This window comes from Mercurialis annua, linkage group LG7 (genome assembly GCF_937616625.2).
Source record: "Mercurialis annua linkage group LG7, ddMerAnnu1.2, whole genome shotgun sequence".
Classification (NCBI taxonomy): Eukaryota; Viridiplantae; Streptophyta; class Magnoliopsida; order Malpighiales; family Euphorbiaceae; genus Mercurialis; species Mercurialis annua.
Window position 1 is genome coordinate 36,649,359 of NC_065576.1, and position 25,894 is coordinate 36,675,252.

Here is a 25,894-nt window from a genome sequence, read left to right on the forward strand (position 1 = left end):
AGCCAACACCGTAACACTTCTTGCTCCTTCTTCCCCGAAGTTTTGACTCTCCCGATGAAATCTAAAACAAATAAACCAAATCAATCTGCTTAATCTTTATTTAACATGGAATCACATCATCCGCCTCCGCCGTCTCCGTCGCCGCCGTCTTCTTCTTCCTCATTCACTGAAAATTGGAAGGAGCGGATACTCATCCCCACTATTCTTGGAGGTTTAGTTAATTTCTGGGATTAAATTAGTACCATTTTTTCTGGTTAATTGATAAAGTTGGAATATTTTGTGCAGGGATTGGTGGTGGAGGAGTTGGGTTGATTTCTAAGTATAGACCAACTCATGGACTGGCTAATATTTCTGCTACTTATGCTACTAATTTTGCTATTGTCTCTGCTTGCTACTGTGGTAATTAATCATTTTGTTTTCATCATCTATTCTCAATTGCCAGCTTTGATCCTCGATCGCTATTATATCATGTGTGCTAGTGTCTTTGTAGATTGCTCAAATTTTACTTTGGCAAGTAAACTATTTTGGTAGTGTTTTCATGATCATGAATGATTTATAATAATACCAATAAGACGGCTTTTATTATCCGGAAAGCTAAAACTGAAAACGCTAAAATAAAAGATAGAAATGAATTGCCGAAAACATAGTACCTGATAAGTTGTCTTGCAACATATTGTGGTATGTACTTTTGATTATCAAGGTAAATGTTACTCTGCAACTTTAATAAACTAGGCAAACTGCTTGTTTCTCTTCATCGGCATTTCCTCGAGATTAATTACCTATTCGAATTTTGGTTTTTGGAATGTTTTATTATTTTAAAGCATGACAATGTTGCATTGCATGCAAGTACACACTTTGAATGTATGCTAGCAAATCGAACCAGGTGGAGTTTAATTTATCATAGCATTAATTTTAAAAGCATGCTATAATCTTGATATGAAGCCGGTTGATGGCATGTAGAGAAATCGTCAAAACGGGTAGCTGTTAGAAAGCTATATACATTGACATGTGGATTAATGTAGGATTAGATGTTTTTGTCAAACCTGTTTGTTCAAATTAGAGGGGTGATTTCTATGATTTTGCAGGGGCACGTGAATTTGTAAGGGTATCTCGGAAATCAGAACCTGATGATCTAATAAACTCTGCAGTTGCTGGATTTGGTACTGGTGCTCTTCTTGGACGTCTTCAAGGTCATTTCTAGTTCTATCAATCTCTCTCTCTTTCATTTGTATTTAGGTGCTACTTTGTTTGTTCAGCTTGTATCTTATTTCTTTTCGTGGTAATTTTAAAGCATTTAACTTTGCTTGATTTGCACAAGATAATAAGTTGAAAAGTTTAAATGGAAGCGCTTTTGCATGTTTGAACCTGCTTATTAATTAACTTTACAAAATCACTGTCATCTTCCAATTTGGAGAAAGTGCAAAACAGAACCTATAATTTTTATTGCTTTCCTCAACATGTAGTTTGTCTGTGATAGTGTGATTCACCAATAAGGTCGAATATTGAGATCCTTGTTCCAGCTTTTTACCTGAAGGTTGCGAACAGAATGAATTATTTTTGTTTCAGATGTCGTCTTTTAATGTGTCATGTATCTGCTGCTTTTTAGTTTTTGTCGTCCATTCTCTTTCTGCGTGTGTATTATATCAGTATCTTCTATTCTCGAAATGGAACCAGAATTCCCGCTCAGAGTAGAGGGTAGAGATTAGATATAAAGTTTACATTAGGTTGAACCAACTTAAGATTACATGTTGTTAAGTCCTTGATTAAGAAGATTCCACGAGGAGCGAGTTCAGTACCTGAATCAATTAAAATCTTAGACCTCATTTTTTCATCATTAGTGTTATCTGTACCTTGAAAATGTTTTTTCTTTTTCAAATTTATGGTCTTCATAGTCTCTTTATAAACTGTTATGATAATTTAGGTGGTCAAGCTGGCGCCTTCCGTTACTCAATCATCTTTGCTGTTGCGGGAACAACCTTGGATTTTGCAACAATTAAGCTAAGACCAAATTTGAAGAGTTTCAAAGAATGGTTACATGGAGAGAAAGGTAGTTGGTTGGAACTACCAGAGTGGTCTCCGATTCGAGTACTGGATGAGGAAGCCCTTGCAGCTAAACAAGCTAGGGATGAGCAACTTTATAAGCAAAGAATGCAAACAGCACTTGGTCAACTTGGCAAAGAAGAATCTTGAACAGACTTTTTTTTTCTGAATCAAAATTTTGTCAAATTTTATCTAGCAATGATACGTTACTATATTTTGCCTACCTGTGCTCAGTTTGTAGTTTATACCAAATGTTTATGTTTATGGTGTGTTTGGTTTAAATAAATTTCATAAATTGTTTAGAATTTATTTGTAAATAAATAAACTCTTGTTAACATATTTAGCAACTTTTATATTTTAAGTAATGTAAAATTAATTATATTAGTAAACAAAGGATTATGGACTTCGGCATCTCAATTTTGCATCGTGCTAATTATTTTTCTCGAGCAAAATGCATGAATCGTGCTAATTATATTTCTCAAGTATAGAAGCCTGAGACCATCTGATTGTCTGGCCTAGTGGTAACATCTTAAGCAAAGACATTTTCATGTGACCAAGAAGCAGAAAAGATGATACAGACAATATCTTGCATAATCGAACACATAATATACAAAAAATGTTCATTGCAAAATACAAGCCAAAAGGAACATTTTGCAATCTTCTACAGATGTCCTCCGAGTCTTAAGACAATAGAGAGACGAGAGAAACGAACTCCTGTGTTACACGATTCTTGGACCTTAAGTTGATGACAAAGTGCTCTGGGTATTTTCGTAGTAACATAAGCAAGCCGTGCCAGGGTTTCCCTTTGGCTTCAGGGTTAGGCCAGTCCTCAGAGGTGAGATATCTCCTCACTCGGCTGTGATGCCAGACATTGCTATATTGCTCCAGTAACTGCCCATTGATTAAGCAAAAAAAAACTTCAGACATCACAGCAAGTAATGAAAACCGGAAATAAATAGAAGAAAAAATAAATGGAGAGATAAACTAAGCCTTAAAAAATCAATGTACAATAATAGACCATGACTAAATGCTAATTGTCATGCAATTTAAATTGAAAGAACTAGCCTCTAGTGACATGTCAATGTTATATCTTCATTGATCATAAGGGATACAAGTCATTCTTAAGTTGAAACAGAATAAATCTCAATAACAATCTCTCTTGATATTAATGTGCAAAGGGATACTCAAGGATTCAAATTGGTCTATATTTCCCCCAAAGCAGCAGGAATTCTTATCCATCTTAAAAAAGCTTTTTACAACATAATTTCATTTGCTGACAATTCAGTAATCAACAAGGATATGCAAGTAATGACAGCTATAAAATCAACGCTTTTCTGGATACTTGAAGAACAAGTTATTTAGTAACCACTAGATAGATATGTTTTACAAGTTTAAAATCAAGAGAATGCAAATCATTAAAAATAATAACTGTGAGAGCTGACAGGAAGTAACCTCTTTATGGAGTTTCTCCATTGGCATCCATTCTCCAGGACCACAAAGGTCAGACAGCACAGTTGCCACAGATGAAACTACATCCTTTTCCTCCAATTGTAGTAGTTGTTGATTGTCGGAATCACGATCAACTCTAGATCTTCCTTCAATTTTTTTCTCTGAAGGGACTGAACATGATATCATGACAACAGTAGAGCAAGTTATTGCTTAAGTTTTACATTAAAGAGAGTTCTTAGCATTCTGGAACGTAAATTAAAGAGGAACAGCAACTTATTAATGGATGATAAATCAATAGAAGGTTATGGTTTTAAAACATAGCCATTGCCATAGTCCATTACATTTCAAGAAATCCACTGTTTGCATAACATAAAGGCATTGCGGCCATTCTTACAAGTAATAATAAAATATGATAAATGAACAAATTCATGGAAAACTGAATGAGAGAATTCTATAAACAACAAATTGAAAAGGTAAAAAAAAAGAAAAAGAACTTGTATCAACTGACAAAAGGAACAAACAGGAACCAGTGACAAACAGCACTCAAAGTTAAAAGAATACAATGGACATATGCTACAGCAGATGCTACATTACAAGTTACTGTGCATTCACCAAACCCCGTAAAAAAACGAAACTTAAATACAATCTTACTCTCTCTAACTGAGTACTTAATAGCAAGTTCCAAATGACAAGTAAACATGCTCTAAACAACTTCTCCAATCGAAAGGATCAAAATACACCAGCGTGAAAAATTATGAGCATATTATGCTATTGCTGCCCTCTCTAATAATATGCTTACTCAACAAAACAAATAAACAATTGAATCCCAACTCCATATTATCTCAACCCTTAAGAGCTAAGATCTTGTCTTACAAGACAAACATATCTCAAAAAGATCCTTAGATAATCAAGTTAAAAACTTGTCTAACACACGTCTGCATGCGCTTTTGCCATGCATGCATGTGCAGTAAAGACTGAAACGAATCACAAACCTTAACTCATTTAATGAATCAAAAAGCTCAACAAAGATTGAGAAGAAAAACTAGCAAGCTATGATTTTGTTGGACATTTTATTTAAGACAGGAAGCATACATACAATTCTGACCTCAGCAAGTACTCCTAGTAGAAGAAATACAGCACCAACCTCCTAAATGAAATGGCCTAACATCAAAAATATTTCAAGAAACTACCAGCAGAAACCCTAACCCTACACTAGCAAATTAAACAAAATAACTAGAACTAGCAGTTCACAAAAAAACAGTTCAATAGAAAATTTATTTGATGGCCGAAACAACTAAAAGTCTAGTCCTTTGAACAGCTTTCATCTTCAAAAGATAGGACCATTACTAAAACTACCACTTAATAGCACATCCAATAACAACACCAACATTCAACATAAACTCACAATTTATTGTATTAATACATGTATAAACCTATTAACAATAACAGCAATTACTAAACTAACGCACAATATATCGAATTTATACATTTTCTATACGAATTATCCATATAAACATAAACAATCAGCATAATTACTAACCTAAACCACCAGCTAATCCAGCTTTACCACCACCAGAGCCACTACCACCAGCATAACCATAACCCTCCAAACCATCCCTCCTCTTCTTACCACCGCTGCTCCCGCCGCCAAATTCCTCCTCTTCATCAAACTCCTCCTCGAAAAACTCTCTCGACCTACCGCCTTTTTTAACAGTCCCCACCGCGACCGGCCCCACCATCCTATCATGATGATGTCCGGCATACTGCGGCACAACGTTCACGTGATGCCTCAACCCTAAATGGCCACCTAAAATACTCCTCACAGGCAACAAGAAATAAAATTCCTTATCCCCAATTTGCAACAAATCTTGTGAATCAAGTTTCACCGGCTGGTTCCCCGGTAAATGCAGTACGCCTTCAACTAAACAACCGTTTTTACCTAGTACCTCGAGAGCAAAACGACGCCGTGTGAAGTCGTAGAATATGCGAGCGTGGTGGCGGGAGATGTTCATTCCGCCGCCGAGACTTGATAGATCGACATCGACGGTTGATTTTTTAGAATTCCGGCCTAATACTATGGAATATGTTTGCATGTAATACTCGAAATCCTCTCCTTGTAGCTTGGCAAACCCGGCTTCCACGTCGCTACCGGTCGCTCCCATGGTCTGAATGATCGACCGTCGATTGGAATTGAATTTAGGTCAAAGAAACTGAAAATTAAGAATTATTGGGAATTGGGATTGAAAAAATCTAGGCCCATAAGTCCATAACCCGGCCCAATTAAAGAAAAATTAAAAAAATATATAATTTCCGTTTTAGCTCATAAACCCTCGTCGTTGTTCATACAGAAGCAGTGATTAAGAAATATGATTATTCCAGTGCGTTGCTTTACTTGCGGCAAGGTTGGTGTGTTCATTGCTTAATTTTACTGTTAATTAGTGGTGTTATTTGTTTTAATTGGTTAATTAGTTAGTTTGTTTGATTATTTATTGTTTTTCTAGGGTTTATTTGAGCTTATATTTTGTGGAATTTTTGTGTTTTGTTGATTTAGGTGATCGGAAACAAATGGGATACGTATCTTGATCTTCTTCAAGCTGACTACTCTGAAGGGTATGCTAATTATCTCAGTATTTTGCCTTTAATTGATTTTGTTTTTGCTTTTGGAGGATTAAATACACATTTTATGATGTTTATGATCCATGACTTTACTTTATGTATTTAAAAAACATGATTTAGTTTTGCATTATGAAAAAGCCGTTATTTTTTGGCGATTTGGCGTTAGTTTTGCCAGACAATAATACTTCTAACTGACTGTTAACAGTCTTAATATTTAATATATGAACCTGAATGGCTTTATGAATAGAAGATGAAGGAAGCACATTGTGTTGTACAATATTTAGAATGAACAGAGTGTATTTAAGCTCGAGGCGTGATGTCACTGCCCTAAAAGTATATCGAAGTATACTCCAGGATACAACAGCTCTTCTACGTAAAAAATAGTAGGCGCAGGAGAAGCAGTGGTTAATATATGATCCGAATTGATCAACCCTAATCCAGCAAGTTTAAATTTAAAATAACAGATAGAAAAATATTTTTTAGTTGCTAAAAATCCGAGAGTGGAGATAATGGAGGTTAAAGCTAATTAGAAGTTAATTAAACGTGTTTAATTGCTCAGTCCAATTTTGTTCCGATTTTTTAGGCATTAACCAAAACTGTTTTTTTACTTAGTCAAAATATAGCCTTCTCATATAAGGCTTAAATCATAAAATTAAAAATAATTAATTTCGGGTAACAAAAAAAAATTTAATCAAGCCTTGGACTAAGTCCACTTGATTTGCAACATCCACCCACACCCAAGTCCAACTCCGAAGAGGGGGGGGGGGGGGGGGGGGGGGGGGGCGCGCGAGCCCATTCCCTTCCCTCCAACACACTTATAAGCCCATAAAGGGTTTTCACTTATAAACTCATGTATAGTCTTTTAAACTTCCAATGTGGGACTTTGCCTTTTGAAATAACTCTTTAAAAACAAAACTTACAACAATCCCCCACTTATTTCAAAACGCTTGCTGGACTAGATTCTTTATATAAATGCATCAGTTTCGGTGTCTTTTGGACTATGAACCAAAACCTGAAAAATAGAGTTATAACTCACGGTAAGCCTGGTGAAGTTTTAAACTTCTATGAACCAAGAATTCCATTTGCAAGTTATAGTTCTCAACAATCACATTATACTTTCACAAACTGCTACTCAACGCGGTTGTGCGCATTTAGGCCGTGCGCGTACCTGTTTATTCATGAGTGCTCTAACGACTTAGCCACGAGTCATATAGGAGCGGCCCCACTCCACACTCATATAGGTGATTTCATCAAGTTTATATAGCAACTATATATAAACTATCCGTAAGGACTATGAAATCATTAAGAATTACAAACTCAACCTCACAATAGTTGCTTCTAGTACAACACACACCATAGGAATGAACTAAATCAAAATTTAGTACTAGCAGGACTAACACATGACTTGTTATTACCCGTATGAACCAAATTCATGGGATCTCCAATCACAGAGGTCGGGTTACCATCACGGTTAATACTCAAATTGGCACAAGTCCCATTCCCCTCGATGTTTCAAGGATCATTTTCCTTCCCAAAGGTTTAGTCAGAGGATCGGCCAAATTCAGCTCTGACTTCACATAATCAATGGACATAGTTCCATCCTTTTGCAATTGCTTTACCACATCATGTCTTAGACGTAAATGTCTATTCTTTCCATTGTAAGCCTTATTCTTAGCAATGGCTATTGCCGCTTGGCAATCACAATGCATAGACACTGAAGGAGTTGGTTTTATTCCCAAAGGAATACTGACTAAGAAGTTTTTCAACCACTCAGCCTCATTGCCAGCTAATTCCAGAGCTATAAACTCGGACTCCATAGTAGATTTGGCAATTAACGTTTGCTTAGATGATCTCCAAGCAATCGCACCTCCTCCAAGTGTAAACACATAACCACTAGTGGATTTTGTCTCATCGGAATCAGAGATCCAGTTAGCATCACTGTATCCTTCTAGTACAGCGGGAAATCCACTGTATAGGATACCATAATTCATGGTTCCTCTCAAATATTTCATTAGTCTGACAATGCCATTCCAATGATCACGGTTGGGATTATGAGTATATCTACTCAATCTACACACAGCATAAGCTATGTCAGGTCGAGAGAAATTCATCAGATGCATCAGACTCCCAATAACCTGAGCATACTCAGTTTGAGCCACAGGATCTCCTCTATTCTTCATCAATTGAGTGTTAGCATCATAAGGAGTACTCACAGGTGTGACATCAAAATGTCCAAACTTCTTAAGAAGTTTCTCAACATAATGTCCTTGTGACAGCATAATACTATCACCATTCCTTATGATTTTAACACCCAAAATTACATTTGCTTCACCCATATCTTTCATATCAAATTGAGAAGCAAGAAACGACTTTGTCTCATGTATTATACCAAGGCATGTACCAAAGATAAGCATATCATCCACATATAAACAAATGATGACAGACTCACTTTCAGTCACTTTAGTATAAACACATTTATCGACATCAATAGAGGAAAACCCATCACTAATCACAACTTGGTCAAATTTCTCATGCCATTGTTTAGGAGCTTGTTTCAAACCATATAATGATTTCAAAAGTTTACAAACTTTGTTCTTTTGTTTTGAAACAACACAACCCTCAGGTTGAGTCATATAAATTTCTTCTTCTAACTCGCCATTTAAAAACGCAGTTTTAACATCCATTTGATGAATAAAAAGTTTATGAATTGAAGCTAAGGCAATTAAAACTCTAATTGAAGCAATTCTAGTTACAGGGGCAAAAGTGTCAAAATAATCAATGTTTGGTTTTTGAGAAAAGCCTTTCGCAACCAATCTAGCTTTATATTTTTCAATTGAACCATCAGGATTCATTTTTCTTTTAAAAATCCATTTACAGCCAATGGGTTTTGCGCCAGGAGGCAAATCAACTAAAACCCAAGTATTATTTTGATTAATTGAATCAATTTCAGTTTTAATAGCTTCTTTCCAGAAAACAGATTCAGAAGAGAAAACAGCTTCATTAAAAGTTTGAGGTTCATCATCAACCAAATAAGTATAAAAATCATTTCCAAAAGAATTTTCAATTCTTTGTCTTTTGCTCCGTCTCAACTCCTCAGTAGAGTTCACTGTTATATTTTCAGTTTCATTTTCATTAACAGTGGGCATATGAGAAATTGACTCAGTCTTTAGTGGATACACATTCTCAAAAAACTCAGCATTTTTAGTTTCAACTATAGTGTTGCAATCAAGTACATCACTTTTCAAAACAAGGAACCTATATGCAGCACTATGTTCAGCATACCCAATAAACATACAATCAGAGGTCTTAGAACCTATTTTTCTTTTCTTAGGGTCAGGCAACATTACTTTAGCTAAACACCCCCACACTTTTAAATATTTTAGGTTAGGTCTATAACCTTTCCACAGTTCATAAGGTGTTTTACCAGTTTTCTTATAGGGTATTCTATTTTGTAAATGACAGGCAGTTAATATTGCTTCACCCCACAAGTTGTCACTAGCAGAAGAACTAACTAATAGTGCATTCATCATTTCTTTTAGGGTTCTATTTTTTCTTTCTGCTACACCATTAGATTCAGGGGAATATGGAGGGGTTACTTCATGTATTATTCCTTCTTTTTCACAGTAGTCATTAAATGCTATGTATTCTCCTCCTCTATCTGATCTAATTCTTTTAATCTTTTTATTAAGTTGGTTTTCAACTTCAGCCTTATAAATTAAAAACATATCAAATGCTTCATCTTTATTTCTTAGCAAATAAACCCTAGCATACCTAGAACAGTCATCTATAAAGGTCACATAATATTTTTTACCACCTCTAGTCATGGTCTGTTTTAGGTCTCCTAAATCAGTGTGAATTAAACTAAGTAGTTCAGATTCTCTAACAACAGAATGACATGTTTTCTTTGTTGATTTAGCTTCAGCACATATTTGACATTTATCCAAATTCGTTTTATTAATGCCAGAAATTATTCCAATTGATTGCATTTTCTTTATATAGCTAGCATTCACATGTCCTAATCTAGCATGCCATAAATCAATAGAGTCAATAATATAAGCAGAAGGAGATGCAGTCTCTTTTATTATTTCAGCAACATTCAAAACAAATAAACCCTGATTACAATAACCCCTTCCCACAAAGACATTATTTTTTGTCATTACAATCTGGTCAGACTCAAATGACACTTTAACTCCACCCTTACCCATTAGTGCAACAGACAACAAATTAGCCCTAATATTTGGTACATGAAGTACTCCATTCAGAGCCAATGTCTTCCCTGATGTGAGCTTGAGAAGAACCTTTCCTTTTCCAAGAACAGGGGCTGTTCGGGAATCACCAAGGAACACATGTTCTTCTCCATCCCCTACTGATTTGTAGGAGGAAAAAGCATCTCTGCTTGCACAGATATGCCTGGTAGCACCAGAGTCTACCACCCAGTTTCTCGCATCAGCCACCAGATTCACTTCAGAAATGACTGCAGCAACTATGTCATCTCCTTCAACCAAATTCGCATTTGGCTTAGGAGGATTGCCATTTCTCATTCTTTTTCTGCATTGAGCTGCAAAGTGACCTGGCTTTCCACACACAAAACAGGTACTCTTTTTCTTAAAAGCAGTGGAGTTAGCAACCTTGGGCATGTAATCGGAATTCACAACTACAGGGGGTTTTTGATCATACCTCTTGAAGTTCCCCTTGCTTTGCACCATGTTTGCCCTTGCTGTTAGTGCCTTATTTCGGGCAGCTTTGATCTCCTTTCGGTTCGTCTCCTCAATGATGATGTGAGTGATCAGTTCCTGCAAAGTAAGCTGTTTATGCTTATGTTTCAGATTCTGCTTATAGTCATTCCACGATTGGGGCAGTTTCTCAATCAGAATTCCAGCAACGAATTCCTCAGGGAGTGCAATCGATTCTCCTTTAAGATCCTCCAGCAGTTTGTGGTATTCATTAATCTGCGAAATCATATCCTTATCCTCGGCCATGGTCCATTTGTAAAAATTGCCAATTACAAACTTCTGTTTGCCAGCATCCTCAGCCGTGTACTTGCTGATCATGGACTCCCATATCTGTTTTGCTTCCTTGTACGCACAATAAACGTCAAAAAGTTCATTAGATAATGTACTGATTATTGTGTGTCGACAAACCTTATTGGCATAAAGCCATGTTTCGGACTCCTTGACAGCAGTAGGGAGTGGTTTTGCCTCGGTTAATGCAGAGGCAACACCATGCATGTCGAGAACAGTGAATATCCGCTCCTGCCATCGCCGAAAGTTTTCACCGTCAAAGACTTGTATCTTTGAGATGTCTGGAAAGGGTTTGGCGTATGGAACGGCAGCCATTAAGGTCGGCGGAACGACACCAGTTGGAACGGCAACCGTAGGTGGAGCGTCGTTCTTGTCAGTAGATGTAACACCCGTATTCATCGTACCAGTAGACATAGCAATATACTTTTAGATTGTTGTACAATATTTAGAATGAACAGAGTGTATTTAAGCTCGAGGCGTGATGTCACTGCCCTAAAAGTATATCGAAGTATACTCCAGGATACAACAGCTCTTCTACGTAAAAAATAGTAGGCGCAGGAGAAGCAGTGGTTAATATATGATCCGAATTGATCAACCCTAATCCAGCAAGTTTAAATTTAAAATAACAGATAGAAAAATATTTTTTAGTTGCTAAAAATCCGAGAGTGGAGATAATGGAGGTTAAAGCTAATTAGAAGTTAATTAAACGTGTTTAATTGCTCAGTCCAATTTTGTTCCGATTTTTTAGGCATTAACCAAAACTGTTTTTTTACTTAGTCAAAATATAGCCTTCTCATATAAGGCTTAAATCATAAAATTAAAAATAATTAATTTCGGGTAACAAAAAAAATTTAATCAAGCCTTGGACTAAGTCCACTTGATTTGCAACATCCACCCACACCCAAGTCCAACTCCGAAGAGGGGGGGGGGGGGGGGGGGGGGGGGGGGGGCGCGCGAGCCCATTCCCTTCCCTCCAACACACTTATAAGCCCATAAAGGGTTTTCACTTATAAACTCATGTATAGTCTTTTAAACTTCCAATGTGGGACTTTGCCTTTTGAAATAACTCTTTAAAAACAAAACTTACAACACATTGAAGGTCGGTATTTAATTTTGTATTGTCTTTTGCAGAGATGCTCTTGACGCGTTGGGTTTAGTCCGTTATTGCTGTCGGCGTATGCTTATGACTCATGTCGACCTAATTGAAAAGCTCTTGAACTACAACAGTAATTCTCTCTCTCTGTCTTATGTATCTTTATGTATTTGTGTAATTTGAATGTATACATGCAAGTATAGTTTGCGGTCAAGTGGAAACTGTGATCTTATGTGTTCAGTCAACTACGTTTGCAGCAAGGCATGCTAGATTAGTAGAACTTATTATCCCCTGAAGATGAGTTTTAAGTTTCCCGTGATTAGAATTTTGCTGCTAGGTTTTTCATTGATTAATTTAGTTAGCCTAGGCAGCTTAATCATGCTTCAACATATTAATGATTAACTTAATTACGAAATGTCGTCAATTGCTTTGAGTTTTTAATTTTAGAGATATGAAATGAATAAAAGACTATATTTGTCTAAGCATGCAGTTGCCTGATATTATCTTATGTGCTAAACTTTATCCTTTTATCTTCTAAGCATTGTTAATGGTATTTATTTTTGCAGCCATGGAGAGAAGCGAGGGAACCTAATGGAGGACATGGATCTACAAGGAACCCGAGGCTAGTTATCATGAGTTCACCGGTAACTGTAGTGGGATTGTAATCAATAGCGTAGAAATTTAAGAATGTTAGAATATCACCTAAATGCTAATCATTGTCTGAGACTTGATCTGCATGCAAACCTTAATACTAACTGCTGGGTTGTAAGAAACTTATCTAGTCCTGTTGTGTGCTTGTTGTTTGGCGTTGAAAATCTTGTTTCAAATAGCTTTGCTTGCAAATATCATGCACTAACTTGATATGTTTGAGAAACTTGTGCAATCGTTTTGTATATTTGATGTCGGTGATGAACATTAGCATAAGAAAATGCTCTAATCTATTAGATTGTTGTTGGCTGATGTTGGACATCTTTGAAATTGTGATAGCGACCATAACGATCATGATAGTTAATTGGAAGAGGTAGCTTCACCACTGGTCCCTAGTCCATGTGCCTTGCCTCTCAAATAATAGGAATCAAAGAAAAAAGCACAATTTAGGTTGTGATTATCAATTCTAGTAGTTGCGAGTTTTCAGCTGCTAATATAATTGATTGCATCCTTATTATGTCATACATGACAGCTCCATTTCAGTCACAATGAGGGGTGTGCAAAACCGAACTGAAACCGAAAACTTGAATTGAATCGACAAATTTGATTCGGTTCGGTTTGTTTTAAGACTGTAAAGAAATTTTAGTTGGTTAGTTCGGTTTTGAGCGTAAAAAGTTTCAGGCAGTTTTCCATGTAAACCGAACTAAAAAAACAAACAGAACCAAAAAATAGACCGAATTGACCGGTTCGGTTTGAAAAAAATATTTTTTCTAAAATTTTGATTTGGTTTGGTTCAAATCGAATGCACATTTCTAATCACAATTTCTTTTTTGAACCCACCAGCAAATGTATAGTTAATAATTTCTTTTAAATGAAAAAACTGTTGTTATCTTTTTGAGTAATGCTACCCAGCCCACATATTTTAACCTATTTGTTTTACCATCTGACTTGACAATAAACGAATGAATAAATTGAAAGAAAATAATAAGAAATTAAACAACTGGTATCTCAGGTAGTATAATAAGGTTGGTTTGGGTTAAACTGCCTTTTTATAATAAAATATTTTTCATCTGATTATACAATTATTTTTTATGTTTTTTATATTAATCATCCTATATGTGAATAGAGTTGATAATATCATAAAACATAAAATTATATTACTATAGTTATTTGGATGATGTGTTATGGTAGGCTCCATTTTTAAGCTACAGAACTATACTTTTCATGACTTATTAATGCTCAACTCTACATGTGTAACTAATCATCAGAAATTAGTGACAAATGAGGCAAATTAGTGGTTATACCTAGCAAAAATGGAAGAAATTAATGTTTGCCATCACTCATGTAAATGTTGCATACATTTAGCTAAAGAGTAAAAACACTACTTAAAATTCGAGTGATATATAGCATTAATTTCATTCAGTTTCTTTCCAATAAGGCCATAAATTATTGGTACAATGACATACTAGCAATGAGTGTGCTTATGTCCCTCCTCATCAACCATCTTGATTCACTCTATTTTAGAAAGTATCCATCCTCCTCAAATCATTTAAAATAAAAAAATTATGTAACAAAAATCAAATATATATTTTGAAGCTGATGTTTATCTTTATTTTAAAATACACTTGATATAATGCAAGAAATGTTACAATTTGACATAAGAATCTCAATAAAGAAAAATTATGTTAAAAGAAAAACATATTTTATGTAATTTTATTTAAAATTGAAAAAGTCGTTATCACATGCGCAACAAACTGAACCAGTCTGTTCTGCAATTCTTTTAAATCATTTTACACTAAAAACATTTAGCTTGATTTTTTTTTAATTTTTAATACCGACCGAATCAAAAGACAGACTTCTTTTTATGATATTAAATCAAATCGAACTAAATTTATCAATCCAATTTTTACACATCCTAATATGTAACATATGTATTGGTTTTATTTTAAGTTTAAGTTGAACATCTCTTGTCGGCTACAAAAAAAATAGAGAATTTGGTTTAAAATCCTTTGAAAACGCTGTCGTAGTCTGCTTCACTATCCCTTCAAATCTCTCAACCTCAGTTGTTCTTCGTCTTCTTTAAAACGTCACTTTTTCACTTATTATTAATTATTTCAAAATTTTCAGTTAAACAATTTTCCAGCTCAAAAATACACTCATAAGCCATTACATAACACACCCATTACTCTCATAACTCCTCTCACGTCCACCTTGTCCCTCCACCACCATTTTTAAACTTTTTTTAACACTTAAAAAAGTTCAAAGATTGTTCTTTTACTAACACCCATTACCCAAAAAGAATTCAATATCACAATGCCACTCTCTTTAGATCCAATCTAGTTTCCTTATACCCATTAATATTATCTCTCAAAGATTGGATTTTTGTTATTATTCAGCGAAATGGGTGTTTTAATCGAGTCATGGTGCTTTTGCAAAGGTGTGGGGAAGTCTGAGAAAATGAAAGCTGCCATTTTTTCCGGTAAGGGTTCGGCCATGGCTATTGTCTCCGGAAATGGAGTTTCTGGTACTGGGTTTTTGATCCACCGGAATCTTTTATTAACTGCCCATCTTAATATTCCGTCTGTTAGTTCTGCTGAAAGTTCTGAGATCCGTGTTCAGAATGGTGTTGCTGCTAGTCTTGTCCCTCACAGGTTGGTTCTCTTTTTAGGTATTTAAAGTTGTTTTTTAAGTGTTTTTAAGTGCCATTAAATTTCCAATAATGGGGTGATTGATGATGATTGGTTGGATTTGAAATGAGAAAAATTTGTAGTTTAGAATGAGAAAATAGTTTGTTGGGTTTGGTTTAAGTAAAGATTAGCTATTGGTTTGTTGAATTGATCGATTGATAATGGTACTGGAAATGATTTTTTGTGAACTAATAATTATTGATTATTTTGGTTGCTAGCTATATTTAGGTAATTAGAGCTCTGGATCTGATGCTGATGTATAACTTTGATACGTATTCTTTTGGATAGATGCAATTACTGTATATGTCACCATCATATTAGGAAGGAGTGTGAAGTAGTTTATGTTTGCTTTAGGATGCAAAATTAAGTTGTGCTATGTGATACTAGAAACTACCCTAACAAATGCTGAATGAATTTGTTAAAGTACCAACTTGCGGAAGAGTGCGATGTAACTTTTGCTGTTCCCGAGTTATGTTTTTTTGATAATGCTTGTTGATATATAACCTATCCGGATGTTGTTTTTGAAAAATGTAAAGTTTCTTTTTAGTTTGAAATTTCAATTAGATATGCCACTGATGATATTTACTCTGATCGTAGTTTTGTTTGAATCTCTTTCTTACAGATGTATCCCTTGAATATTTAAGATCATAAACTTTTTTATGGGTTTAGGATAAAAAATATTGATGTGGAAGTAGGACAATTCAGAATAATATGGTTTGTGTTTTCTGGTGAGACTTCATAACTTAGGGATTTAGAGTTTCCAATTAGGTGCCAAAGGGATTAGATGTTATGTGACTGTGTCTTGTACAGAATTTGAGATTGATTTATAAGAAAATGATGGCTTGAACCATGTAGCAGATATCCTGGCTGTGCCTTTTTGGCCAGCCAGAAAACACGGTGCGGGAATTTTTTGGGGTTTATGGGATAAATGCCATATTTGATATGGATAGGAAAAGCTCATGGCATAAGTGCTATATTTGATGCCAAGAAGTTGTACCATGCTAGAAATGTTAGGGAAAACCAAGAAGGATATTATTACTGCAAAAAGAACTTAGAAGTATTCTTACTCCATTGAGGATTATAATGACTTACCCAAGAGTAAAATAGTACACCTGATTGTGAAACGCATGGTAGAAACTGCATGCTGCATTTTGCTCAACATAACTAGCGAAGATTGTTTCTGTTTTGCATGGCGGGCTTGTTAAAGCATCTTTTATGGTGACCTGTTTAGTTGTCTATTAATGATTGTTGTTGCAAGAGCTTGTTTGGTCGGCTGCCTTGTAGTTTTACGTTGGTTTAAGTAGTACCTTGCCAGGCTTGCTTTGTTGTAGCTAATGCTGCAATACTACCTGTATTGTGGCACTTGGAAAAAGAAAAGAGGTGGTAGCTTCCTTTAAACATTCTTCAATGACACTACTTATATATTACATTACTGCAGGTTCTTTATCACGAGTTCTGTACTGGACCTCACAATAGTTGGTTTAGATACCATAGAGGGAGACTCGAGCACCCCAGGACAGCAGCCTCACTACTTGAAAACATGTTCTAAACCAAATCTGGATCTGGGCAGTGTTGTTTACATTTTAGGATACACAGACCAGAAAGAATTGACGGTAGGTGAGGGAAAGGTGGTAATAGCCACTGACAATCTTATAAAATTGTCAACTGATGGAATCCAGTGGAACCCTGGATCTGCAGGTTTTGATGCACAAGGCAATCTAGCTTTTATGATCTGTGATCCTATGAAATTAGCCACATCTCCAAATACCAAATCTTCTTCTACTTCATCTTCATCCTCTACCTCTTTGAAGAAAGATTCTCCCTTGCAATTTGGTATTCCCATTCCTATCATCTGTGATTGGTTAAACCAGCATTGGGAAGGTAACCTTGATGAACTTACTAAACCCAAATTACCAATTATTAGATTGATGTCCACAGGCCAAAAGAGCGAGCAGTCTTCTGCTTCCTTCACTCTCCGCCAGGTTTTCAAGTCAACAGAAGATGATAACAATGGGACCCCTTCATCATCAAATACAGTCTCTAAAATTGAGGATCAAAACAGACCAGGATGTTCTGGTGTGACAAATGATGCCAAAGAAGATAACCCCATCATCGATCCCCATGCTGTCCATATGCAGGGAATCTTGACTCCAGAAATATATGAATCGCGAAAGCTAACTGCAGCTCCTGTTAGAAAAACGGAAAGTTTTCCAATCCAGCTTCTGGATATTAATTTCCCTCCAAAGGCCACCAGAGCTACTGTTCAGCCACTGTTAAATAATCAGTTGACCCCTAACTCCGAGGAGAATTGTGCCACGGGACTCCCTCCACAAAGTCGGTTAGATGAAGATGAAATCAAGGACAGTGAAATTGTTAGCCCTGAAGCACAAGCTGAGGTTTCATCCACTGGTTCTGTAAATGGGGCTCAAAGTGAGGTTCAGTCGAGTTCTTCCCCTGTAGATGTTCCAGGTATGTATAATGGGTATAGCAGTGAGGAAGAGACGATGTATTCTGCAGAAACTGCCGAGAGCCGTAACTATTCGACTCCTAGAGAGGGCAAGTTTCAGCATGTCGGAAGGAGCCAGAGTTGTGTTAGTCATAATAGATGGGGAAGTGCTGGAAATAGGAATGCCGTGGCTCGTAGAACATCGTTGGAGCAGCAGAGAAGTTTTGTTCATGGAAGGAAGATGCATTCACAAGGAGCAACATCTCAGAGAAGTAATGACTACTTCAGTCCAACTGTGTCATCAAGAATGAAGAAAAGAAACAACTCAGAGCCACAGACCAAATCAAAGCCGAGTGCTGTTCACTCTTCTCCGAGATGGATGTTCTGATTATTTTTGATTAAATGTAATACCAGGAAATAGATCACAGCAGAAATATAGTGTTGTTTGTAGTTTGGATAATGTCCATTCTTCAATTGCATATAATGTAGTTAATTTATTGTTACCAGTAGCTGACCAATCTCAGATAAATTAGAAAATTCACAAAGTGTGTAGTTTTGCTCAGGGATTCAAGTGCATAATTGTTTACACACTAGTTTTTCAGTTAATTCCTGACATGCAAAACAAAAGTGCATAGAGATTAGAGAAGATCCTGACAATGAATTTCAAACGGACATCATTAGGATGCCCAAGCAGCAGGTTTCTCTGATTTAAACAAAGCAAAATTTTCGAGTAGCTTTCTGATAAGTTGGCCCGATAAGTATGAAACTCCTGAAACTGCAAATCCAACAACAGCATAGTACATTACGATCTTGATGTAGTTTTTAGGCAGCGATTTCCTGGCGTAAGCTTTACAAATAGCAAGTATGATAATACAGAAAAGAGAAGCTGCTGTAACTGCTGCTAGCTTATATTCCTTATTGTCACTCTTCCTGAATGAGGAACCATAGACTACTGGAGCAACTGAACCAAAAACAAGGAATGATAATATAGCAACTGTAGTATGAAGAATAAAGTTCTTTCTCTTGCCAAGTAACTCTCGGTATCGTTCATTTGTTGGATCGGTGTTGCTTTCTCGCTGTTGTTCCTTTCTAAGCTCCCTAATCTGCAAACATTACACGGAAGTTGAACTTGTCAGAATCCTTGTTTTATCTGAGAAAAATCTTATGGTTTGTTCAATAAACAATTTAGATTCTAGAACTTCATTTGACAGGAAAGATTGGAGAGCAAGGCTTGGGTCTGATGCCTGTAGCTAACGGATTTGAGGCATGAAAACAATATTTCCGTTTCAGCATAACAGAAACGCTGAAATGGGAAACAGTAAAATGCTGAAACGGGAAGTGGTAAAACAGTATATTTTTACAAGGATCATATGTAAATATAAGGTTTCGAAAGAATTTTCAGCTGATGGAATGAAGGATTTGGCAAGCGCAACATTGCCTAGTGCACTGGTAAGCCTTTTATTGTATTTGATAGGAAAGTTTACTCACATTGTGAGCGATGATGAAGAGTCCGCCAACGAGGTTTGCCAACGCCAAAGCCAGAATGTTCACTACAATTACAAAATTGATTAAACCAACTAAGCAGTACAATTTCACAACTTTTCTAAAGCAAGGAACTTACATGTGGTAGCATCAGCACTTGCAGCAGATGTCACAACGCCTAAGCTTGTAACTGATTCTGTTAAGCCACCATATGCAATACTTTTCAAGATTTCCAAACCCTTATGATTTCTTGGCTCAGAAGTTATTGTTTGTCCATCTTCAGGATCCAAAATCAAGATTGATATAGCTGGTGGAAATCCAATTTTAGAGCCAAGCATTAGTGTTCTCTTGAATTAGACAGTTGATATATTGAATAAAGTCAAATTAGAATTACATCAAAACCATCTCAACAAAAGTTATCAGAATTATTAAAAGGAAAATAACAAGTCAAATCAGATGATAGCTATGAATACTTTTGAGCATACCTGTATTAGTATGTCCCATGGTAACAGTTCAGTTTCAACTAGTAGTTTTGCAGAATCAAGATTTGAAGAAGCTCCGAAAATCAGACCAGCTCCAGGAACAGTAACAGCAATATGGGACCAAAAAGAAGCTATAGAAGACATAATTAATTAAAAGTTGGTTTGTAGGGCAAACCATTTTAGACATATGTGGTCAAGATTTGAAATCTTCTGCACTTTAAGTTACTGTTATTGTCTGTTGCTACAAACCTCCATGATTGAAATTTACATCTAATTTTGTTGAAATGCATAAGATGCCAATAATTAGTAGATTAAATCAGTTTGAGATATGCAAAATTACCATTACATTTATAGATTATGTTTTGCTGCTACTGATAGCACCGTGTATCATATGAAGATTATTCAAATCATAGATTATAATGTAAAGTTTTTGGAGTTTCAGAATCGTCTCCAGAAACGAACAAAACTCAGAAACGTAGGACTTGAAAAGTTTTTGTAAGGCATTGAGAAGAAATAATATTGAACTAAGAAACTCTGGATAAGAGAGTACAGTAACTCATTAATAGAATTGGTGAGGTGAGCATAACAATTATTGAAATAAATTACACTTTCCTCTCCAGTCCAATCAAGGTCGTCCAGTCACTCAAATTTAAACCTAAGATATGCAGAATTATCAAACACAAATTACAAGCAACGGAGAGAGGAAAAATAAATAAAAAAACAAACAAGAAGCTAGAAAGACGATCAAATCCTCTAGAAAACTTGAAGATGCACAAATGAGTACAAAAATTCCATCATCTAGTTGATTTCTTTCTCCATTCAGTGCGGCCACGGTTTATTTCAAGCCCATCTTTTGACAATCTGAGCAGATGTGAAAAGTTCCGGCAGTCTTCGGCGTGGGCAGCTCTGGTGGCAGACCCATTTGTTCCTTGATGCTCTGTGAAACCTTTTGAATCCTCAGAGGGTTCCACACTTGTAAGTGAATCAACTACGTCATCTTGTTGGCATTCCCTTCTGTAATCCAAGGTGATTGTTTGCAGTTCATGCGTGTCGATGATTTCTTGAGGTATGCTCTGTCATGAAGAGACATGTCAAGGTCAAGAAGCAATAGCCGATAACAAATTCAAGAATATGTTTAATCACCAACCTCAAGAACCCATCCTATGTAGGTGACATTATTAACATGTTGATTCATGTCCAGGTCTGCTCTTCTAGGCTGAGAAATTGAAATGGCTTATAAGTTGAGTAAGATTACAGAAATGATATAAATCTTACAATTGGCCATTATGTCTGAATATTTCAAGGTGAACTAATCATCTTACCACTAGCCCAAGTTTGGAATATTGAGCGGGATCTTCTAGTTTTGCAATTTTCTTCAAGCTGCGATTGTTTTCCTCCGGAAATGATAATCTGAAAATATCATCAATAACAACAGCCAATAACAGCGGCCGAGCCAGAGAATTTTCTTAGAGGGGACCGATGTAAATATTACTTTTGTTTAATAAGGGCGGCAAAAACAAAAACTACAAAAAATTTACAAGGAAAAGATAAGTTTGACTAGTTAGGGGGCCCCGGCCACCCGCGGTACGCATCCTAGCTCTGTTGCCGGTGAATAATATGATAGTTGTCTGCCACAACTACATATCCTACAGGCGACAGAAAACTGCCCAAACATACTCATTCTCTACTATCATAATAAATTTCCAAGAAATTTGAAGCTTAAAATCTCATAAATTGAAGGTTATACCCACAGAACATTACCTTATCTATACTAATATGTGACATGAGCAAAAGAAAAATGCAAAGATTTAACAGAACCTCTTATGCATGTATTCCGATTCAGACATAGCGAAGCAAAAGTAAGCACATTTAAAGAGTTGAGCAAGCAATAATTAGTTAAATTTACATGGCACACAGATAATTAAGATCTCCCATACCAATTTCTTTTCCTGCTCTTTATAGAAATATTGAATGGTAGGAATAGAGAAATTATAAACTGGCCATTTTGGCAATATGATGATTAAGATACGAGATTCAGTATAAACTTCCCTCTTTTGATGCAAGTTTAGAAATTATAGAGAAAAACAAGGGTCGCTAGGCCAGAAAACCGAGAGCTACCACAGTTAGTTTTGACCAGGTAAGTTTTGAATCTATGATAAGTTAGTTAACAGTAGGGGTGTACATCAGTCGGTTCGGTGACCAAAACCGAATTAGTATGATTTTCCATAGCCGAACCGTAACCGAACCGAAATAATATTTCGGTTCGGTCGGTTATTTCGGTTAACCCAATAACCGGATTTTATTAAAATTAATTGTTAAAAAATTAAAATGAGGTAAAATAAATTAATTTTAGTATTAATTTGTAATTACGATACAATTTCAGGGGCAATTTATATCTAAATCCTAATAAATTACAAAAATACCTCAATTTTTAAAAAAATAGCAAAAATAACATGATTTATTCATATAATTCGGTCGATTTGGTTGATCCGGAAATTCCATACTAAAAAACGAAACAAATCGAAATAACCGGAATTTTTAGAATTCATATTCATAACCGAATTAACCGAAAACCGAATTAAAATTTCGGTTTGGTTCGGTCGGTTAATTCGGTTATACCCGAATACTGCACACCCCTAGTTAAAAGCCAACTGCTCTTAAGTGTTGAGGTAAATACTCAGGTTATAATTTTCAAACAACAATACCAGAGAATCTCTTACACTGAGAAAGATGCAGCAGTTCCCAGTAACTAGTCTTATATGTCAACATAGAATATGTCACCCCCGCCCTCTCTTTTCTCAGTTTTCCTGAATTTACCTGTCATACATTCTGAAGCTCTGTTTTCTTAGGATAGAAGAAAAAGGAGATCTAAGATACGCTTAAGAGCCTATAAATGAGTATGTTTCCTACTTCAGATGTTACCTGTTCATATCTTTTGAAACATCTCTAGCAGTCAAAATAATCTTAAGACCGCCATCTAATATTTGTTCAAACCTAAGTTTATGGTGTAGAGATCTTTTATGTAATGGCAAAAATTGTCCCTAATCTCACCTTTGCTCCAGCCAGTTATCCAAGAATATGTAGATGAGAGACGGTATCAAAAGGAAAAGTCTATTTGTAAGAGAAAGAAAAAGCGAGAAAGCACAGAACTGAAGTTACACAAATACTTTAATTGGTTATTTTAAGACTTGTATCTATTTTCAATCACTGCCATCCCAAGTACTATGTCCCAACCGATCCCTCATTCAACTAATTCATGCATGCTTTTCTATAGTTGTAACTTGTATTCTATAACAAGACTCTTTTTGAACACCTAACGAACCATGGTTGGATCTAGGATGGAAATGACATATAAGTAGCGAAATGCCAGTACAAAAAAATTATAGGTGAATTGAACAGGAGTTTGCTGGCGATGCAAACATATGTGCCATCTCCAATGTCCTTACGGAAAGGAAAAGCATTAATTCATCTTTTGCAAAATGTTATTAGCTAGGGAAGATGCAATTCTAATCCCATTATGCAACACAAAAATGCACTAGTAGGAAAAGCAAAGCCCAATAGATCACCATGACCATATCCCAATCAGACAAGCCATTTAACATAATTTGATATGTAAAATACTTCTGAGCTACCCAACTACTACTGCCTCAATGATGCAGTGTTAGAGGAAGGAAAGTATTGCAGGAAAATAAAATTTTCTTTTTATAGTCAATTTTGACCAAGCCAGAAAAAATAAGAGATAATACAGGTGGTAGTTTTGGCCTCTAGAATTGAATGAAGGCCTACCTGAGTTCTCGTGGGCAGAAAACTAAGTACTCTTCTCGGACATCATCGCTGACTTTCTGAAGCCGCCTAGTATCTTCGTTCATCATCACCCACTTACTGAAATCAAAAGAATTATTGTCAACTGCCGTAATATACCTTGATTCAGAAGTTTAACGTTTTAAGTACATATGAACAAAAATATAAAATTAACAGGCAATGCACTGCCATTTGCAGGAGTCCAAAAATAAAGATTGTAAGCTTCTAGAGAAACTCAAAGAGTAAGGAAGAGTATTAATAATAGACATATGGTCGAAGAACTGAATACACAGTTGAAGTCACAGAACAAACTGCATAGTCATTGTCTTGTCTCAAGATCCTTGGTCATGGTTGCAAAAGAATCTTGTTCGACTCAGACAATTGTCTATATCAAAAGATTATGCAATTACTGGTTTACGACGAAACCTAGAAAACGATCACCGAATATTTTTTTTTTCAAGTTCCTTCAGCAAAGATAAGAAAAATGGAGAGAAGTTGTAAAGTACCTTGTGGCTCTTCCTATAACTTCACCAGTGGCATAATCCGTCAAAATCCAATCACGTCTGGTTCCAATTCTTCCTTCACTTTGGCACCATGTTTCCACTTCAACTACATCACTCCTGTTCAACGCATCCAATTTAACAGCTGAAGAAAATTTCTTATCCCCGAATATCATCAATGTCATAAACAAGAGATGAAAAAACTCACCAAGCCGGGTATTTGTAAATCTCAATATGCATGCGAGCAGTTACCCATATGAGATGTAATTTCCTCATGGTGAGGGTTGTGGCAAATCCATCAGTTGAAAACCCAACACTTTGAGCATGGTTGCAGCCAACCTCCTGCAAAACATCCCATGATAATGCCAAAAAATATAACTAAAATATCAAGTAAATAAAAAAGATAAAAGAATTTCACTCGGTCGTTTTAATCCTCAGAAGATATCAAAATTAGCCCAAAAAATGTAAATATTGGTAGAATCTCTAATGTTCAAGGGAAACAACAGGCATCAGGCAGAATTTCTAACATTTGACAATAAATTGACAGAAGCACAAATAAAGAGAATGCACTCAACAAGATAGAGATAAAACATGATAAAAATAAGGGAGGCAGAATTTCCAAATCCGAACAACACAATTCAGCACAAGTTAAACACTAAATAAACCAGTAAAAACTCATCCAATTTACCAACGAGAAGCTACAGCTCAAACTGTATAAGCGTTGGACAACATTCTACTCCGGTCGTGGGTTCAATTCCTCCCACAAGAGTTACCGACTCCCAATTATATATATAAAAAAACTCATCCAATTTCACATCTTTCCATGAAATTGATGAAAACAATAAAACAAAACATACCCATATGCCAAGAATGAAAAATGACAAAACAAAGTCACAAATCACTGAAAAATTAAAATCAAAAGAAACACACTTTATTGGTAAAAAAGGGCTAACACCCAACACCTAATCCAATCCAATCCCTCAACAATCAAACTGAAACAAACACACATTAAGTAAATTTGAAGTACCTGCAAGAAATTAGCAATGGTTTCAACAGTGGCCGTTTTATTAATCCCAACCTCATAACTCCTCACAATAAATCTCTCCTTATAAGACAACCCATCCTCCGTTAAATTCCCCAACCGCAAACGATTCGCCCAGCTCTCACACGACTCAACTCCACTGCTCGTCTCCGACACAACAGCAGCAGCACCATGAACAGCAGAACCCGAATTATTACAATGACGATTACCTTTCGAGCTACAACAAACGACACCGTTTGCTCCCAATCGGCGATTCAATAAACAGGGCCGGTTATTGAATTGGGTCGACAAGAATCTGCATTGAGAAGACGAAACCAGAGCCTGGATTTGGTCTGTGGCATTACAATACGGTACTGCCTTCAACATTTTTTTTTATTTCACAGAGAAAAAATAATAATTTTTATTAATTTGTGTTTGGGATTTTAAAGAGTGTGTTGGGTCGATGGGACCGAGGTTGTAGTGAGTAGGAAAATGGAGAAGACAGTAGACGTGTAAATGACGAGATTGCCCTTTTTGCCATGTGTTTCAAGCTATATCAAACTGTTGTAACTTACCATTTTATATACAGACAAGAACGTCTTTTAGTC

General features: G+C 36.0%; 6 protein-coding genes across 6 annotated transcripts; 3 read left to right on the top strand and 3 right to left on the bottom strand.

Annotated features, from left to right (window-relative positions):
- On the top strand, positions 1-2,345 carry LOC126655659 (uncharacterized). Its single transcript, XM_050349907.2, has 4 exons — positions 1-211; positions 286-399; positions 1,086-1,190; positions 1,922-2,345. The coding sequence occupies exons 1-4, from the start codon at positions 106-108 to the stop codon at positions 2,188-2,190; spliced, it is 594 nt and encodes a 197-aa protein (XP_050205864.1). The 5' UTR covers positions 1-105; the 3' UTR covers positions 2,191-2,345.
- Positions 2,346-2,610: 265 nt separating this feature from the next.
- On the bottom strand, positions 2,611-5,702 carry LOC126655658 (FHA domain-containing protein FHA2). Its single transcript, XM_050349906.2, has 3 exons — positions 5,030-5,702; positions 3,493-3,659; positions 2,611-2,931 (listed from the first exon to the last, which is right to left on the bottom strand). Exons 1-3 carry the CDS (start codon positions 5,649-5,651, stop codon positions 2,722-2,724), a joined length of 999 nt encoding a protein of 332 aa, XP_050205863.1. The 5' UTR covers positions 5,652-5,702; the 3' UTR covers positions 2,611-2,721.
- Positions 5,703-5,785: 83 nt separating this feature from the next.
- On the top strand, positions 5,786-13,034 carry LOC126655660 (DNA-directed RNA polymerase subunit 10-like protein). The gene is made up of 4 exons (XM_050349908.2): positions 5,786-5,891; positions 6,041-6,099; positions 12,258-12,352; positions 12,786-13,034. The coding sequence occupies exons 1-4, from the start codon at positions 5,856-5,858 to the stop codon at positions 12,809-12,811; spliced, it is 216 nt and encodes a 71-aa protein (XP_050205865.1). The 5' UTR covers positions 5,786-5,855; the 3' UTR covers positions 12,812-13,034.
- A 1,886-nt stretch (positions 13,035-14,920) lies between these two features.
- On the top strand, positions 14,921-18,509 carry LOC126656570 (uncharacterized). The gene is made up of 2 exons (XM_050351165.2): positions 14,921-15,518; positions 16,993-18,509. Exons 1-2 carry the CDS (start codon positions 15,268-15,270, stop codon positions 18,386-18,388), a joined length of 1,647 nt encoding a protein of 548 aa, XP_050207122.1. The 5' UTR covers positions 14,921-15,267; the 3' UTR covers positions 18,389-18,509.
- A 129-nt stretch (positions 18,510-18,638) lies between these two features.
- LOC126656571 (membrane protein of ER body-like protein) lies at positions 18,639-20,263 on the bottom strand. Its single transcript, XM_050351166.2, has 4 exons — positions 19,968-20,263; positions 19,622-19,789; positions 19,489-19,550; positions 18,639-19,103 (listed from the first exon to the last, which is right to left on the bottom strand). Exons 1-4 carry the CDS (start codon positions 19,984-19,986, stop codon positions 18,678-18,680), a joined length of 675 nt encoding a protein of 224 aa, XP_050207123.1. The 5' UTR covers positions 19,987-20,263; the 3' UTR covers positions 18,639-18,677.
- Positions 20,264-20,483: 220 nt separating this feature from the next.
- On the bottom strand, positions 20,484-25,773 carry LOC126656051 (oleoyl-acyl carrier protein thioesterase 1, chloroplastic-like). The gene is made up of 7 exons (XM_050350507.2): positions 25,293-25,773; positions 24,474-24,607; positions 24,272-24,385; positions 23,751-23,846; positions 21,287-21,374; positions 21,112-21,180; positions 20,484-21,037 (listed from the first exon to the last, which is right to left on the bottom strand). The coding sequence occupies exons 1-7, from the start codon at positions 25,671-25,673 to the stop codon at positions 20,759-20,761; spliced, it is 1,161 nt and encodes a 386-aa protein (XP_050206464.1). The 5' UTR covers positions 25,674-25,773; the 3' UTR covers positions 20,484-20,758.
- Positions 25,774-25,894: the final 121 nt, after the last annotated feature.

What these genes read in the sequence shown, in the direction of transcription:
- LOC126655659 (XM_050349907.2), top strand. Translation starts at nt 106, where the DNA reads ATGGAATCACATCATCCGCCTCCGCCGTCTCCGTCGCCGCCGTCTTCT. An exon ending in CATCCCCACTATTCTTGGAG is followed by an intron (nt 212 to 285) that starts GTTTAGTTAATT and finishes TATTTTGTGCAG; the next exon opens with GGATTGGTGGTGGAGGAGTT. An exon ending in TCTTCTTGGACGTCTTCAAG is followed by an intron (nt 1,191 to 1,921) that starts GTCATTTCTAGT and finishes ATGATAATTTAG; the next exon opens with GTGGTCAAGCTGGCGCCTTC.
- LOC126655658 (XM_050349906.2), bottom strand. Translation starts at nt 5,651, where the DNA reads ATGGGAGCGACCGGTAGCGACGTGGAAGCCGGGTTTGCCAAGCTACAA. An exon ending in TGGATTAGCTGGTGGTTTAG is followed by an intron (nt 3,660 to 5,029) that starts GTTAGTAATTAT and finishes TATCATGTTCAG; the next exon opens with TCCCTTCAGAGAAAAAAATT. An exon ending in TGGAGAAACTCCATAAAGAG is followed by an intron (nt 2,932 to 3,492) that starts GTTACTTCCTGT and finishes ATCAATGGGCAG; the next exon opens with TTACTGGAGCAATATAGCAA.
- LOC126655660 (XM_050349908.2), top strand. Translation starts at nt 5,856, where the DNA reads ATGATTATTCCAGTGCGTTGCTTTACTTGCGGCAAG. An exon ending in GTTGCTTTACTTGCGGCAAG is followed by an intron (nt 5,892 to 6,040) that starts GTTGGTGTGTTC and finishes TTGTTGATTTAG; the next exon opens with GTGATCGGAAACAAATGGGA. An exon ending in AAAGCTCTTGAACTACAACA is followed by an intron (nt 12,353 to 12,785) that starts GTAATTCTCTCT and finishes TTATTTTTGCAG; the next exon opens with CCATGGAGAGAAGCGAGGGA.
- LOC126656570 (XM_050351165.2), top strand. Translation starts at nt 15,268, where the DNA reads ATGGGTGTTTTAATCGAGTCATGGTGCTTTTGCAAAGGTGTGGGGAAG. An exon ending in GCTAGTCTTGTCCCTCACAG is followed by an intron (nt 15,519 to 16,992) that starts GTTGGTTCTCTT and finishes ACATTACTGCAG; the next exon opens with GTTCTTTATCACGAGTTCTG.
- LOC126656571 (XM_050351166.2), bottom strand. An exon ending in AAGTGCTGATGCTACCACAT is followed by an intron (nt 19,551 to 19,621) that starts GTAAGTTCCTTG and finishes TTGTAATTGTAG; the next exon opens with TGAACATTCTGGCTTTGGCG. An exon ending in TCTTCATCATCGCTCACAAT is followed by an intron (nt 19,104 to 19,488) that starts GTGAGTAAACTT and finishes TAATGTTTGCAG; the next exon opens with ATTAGGGAGCTTAGAAAGGA.
- LOC126656051 (XM_050350507.2), bottom strand. Translation starts at nt 25,673, where the DNA reads ATGTTGAAGGCAGTACCGTATTGTAATGCCACAGACCAAATCCAGGCT. An exon ending in ATTTACAAATACCCGGCTTG is followed by an intron (nt 24,386 to 24,473) that starts GTGAGTTTTTTC and finishes TGCGTTGAACAG; the next exon opens with GAGTGATGTAGTTGAAGTGG. An exon ending in ACATAGGATGGGTTCTTGAG is followed by an intron (nt 21,038 to 21,111) that starts GTTGGTGATTAA and finishes TCTTCATGACAG; the next exon opens with AGCATACCTCAAGAAATCAT.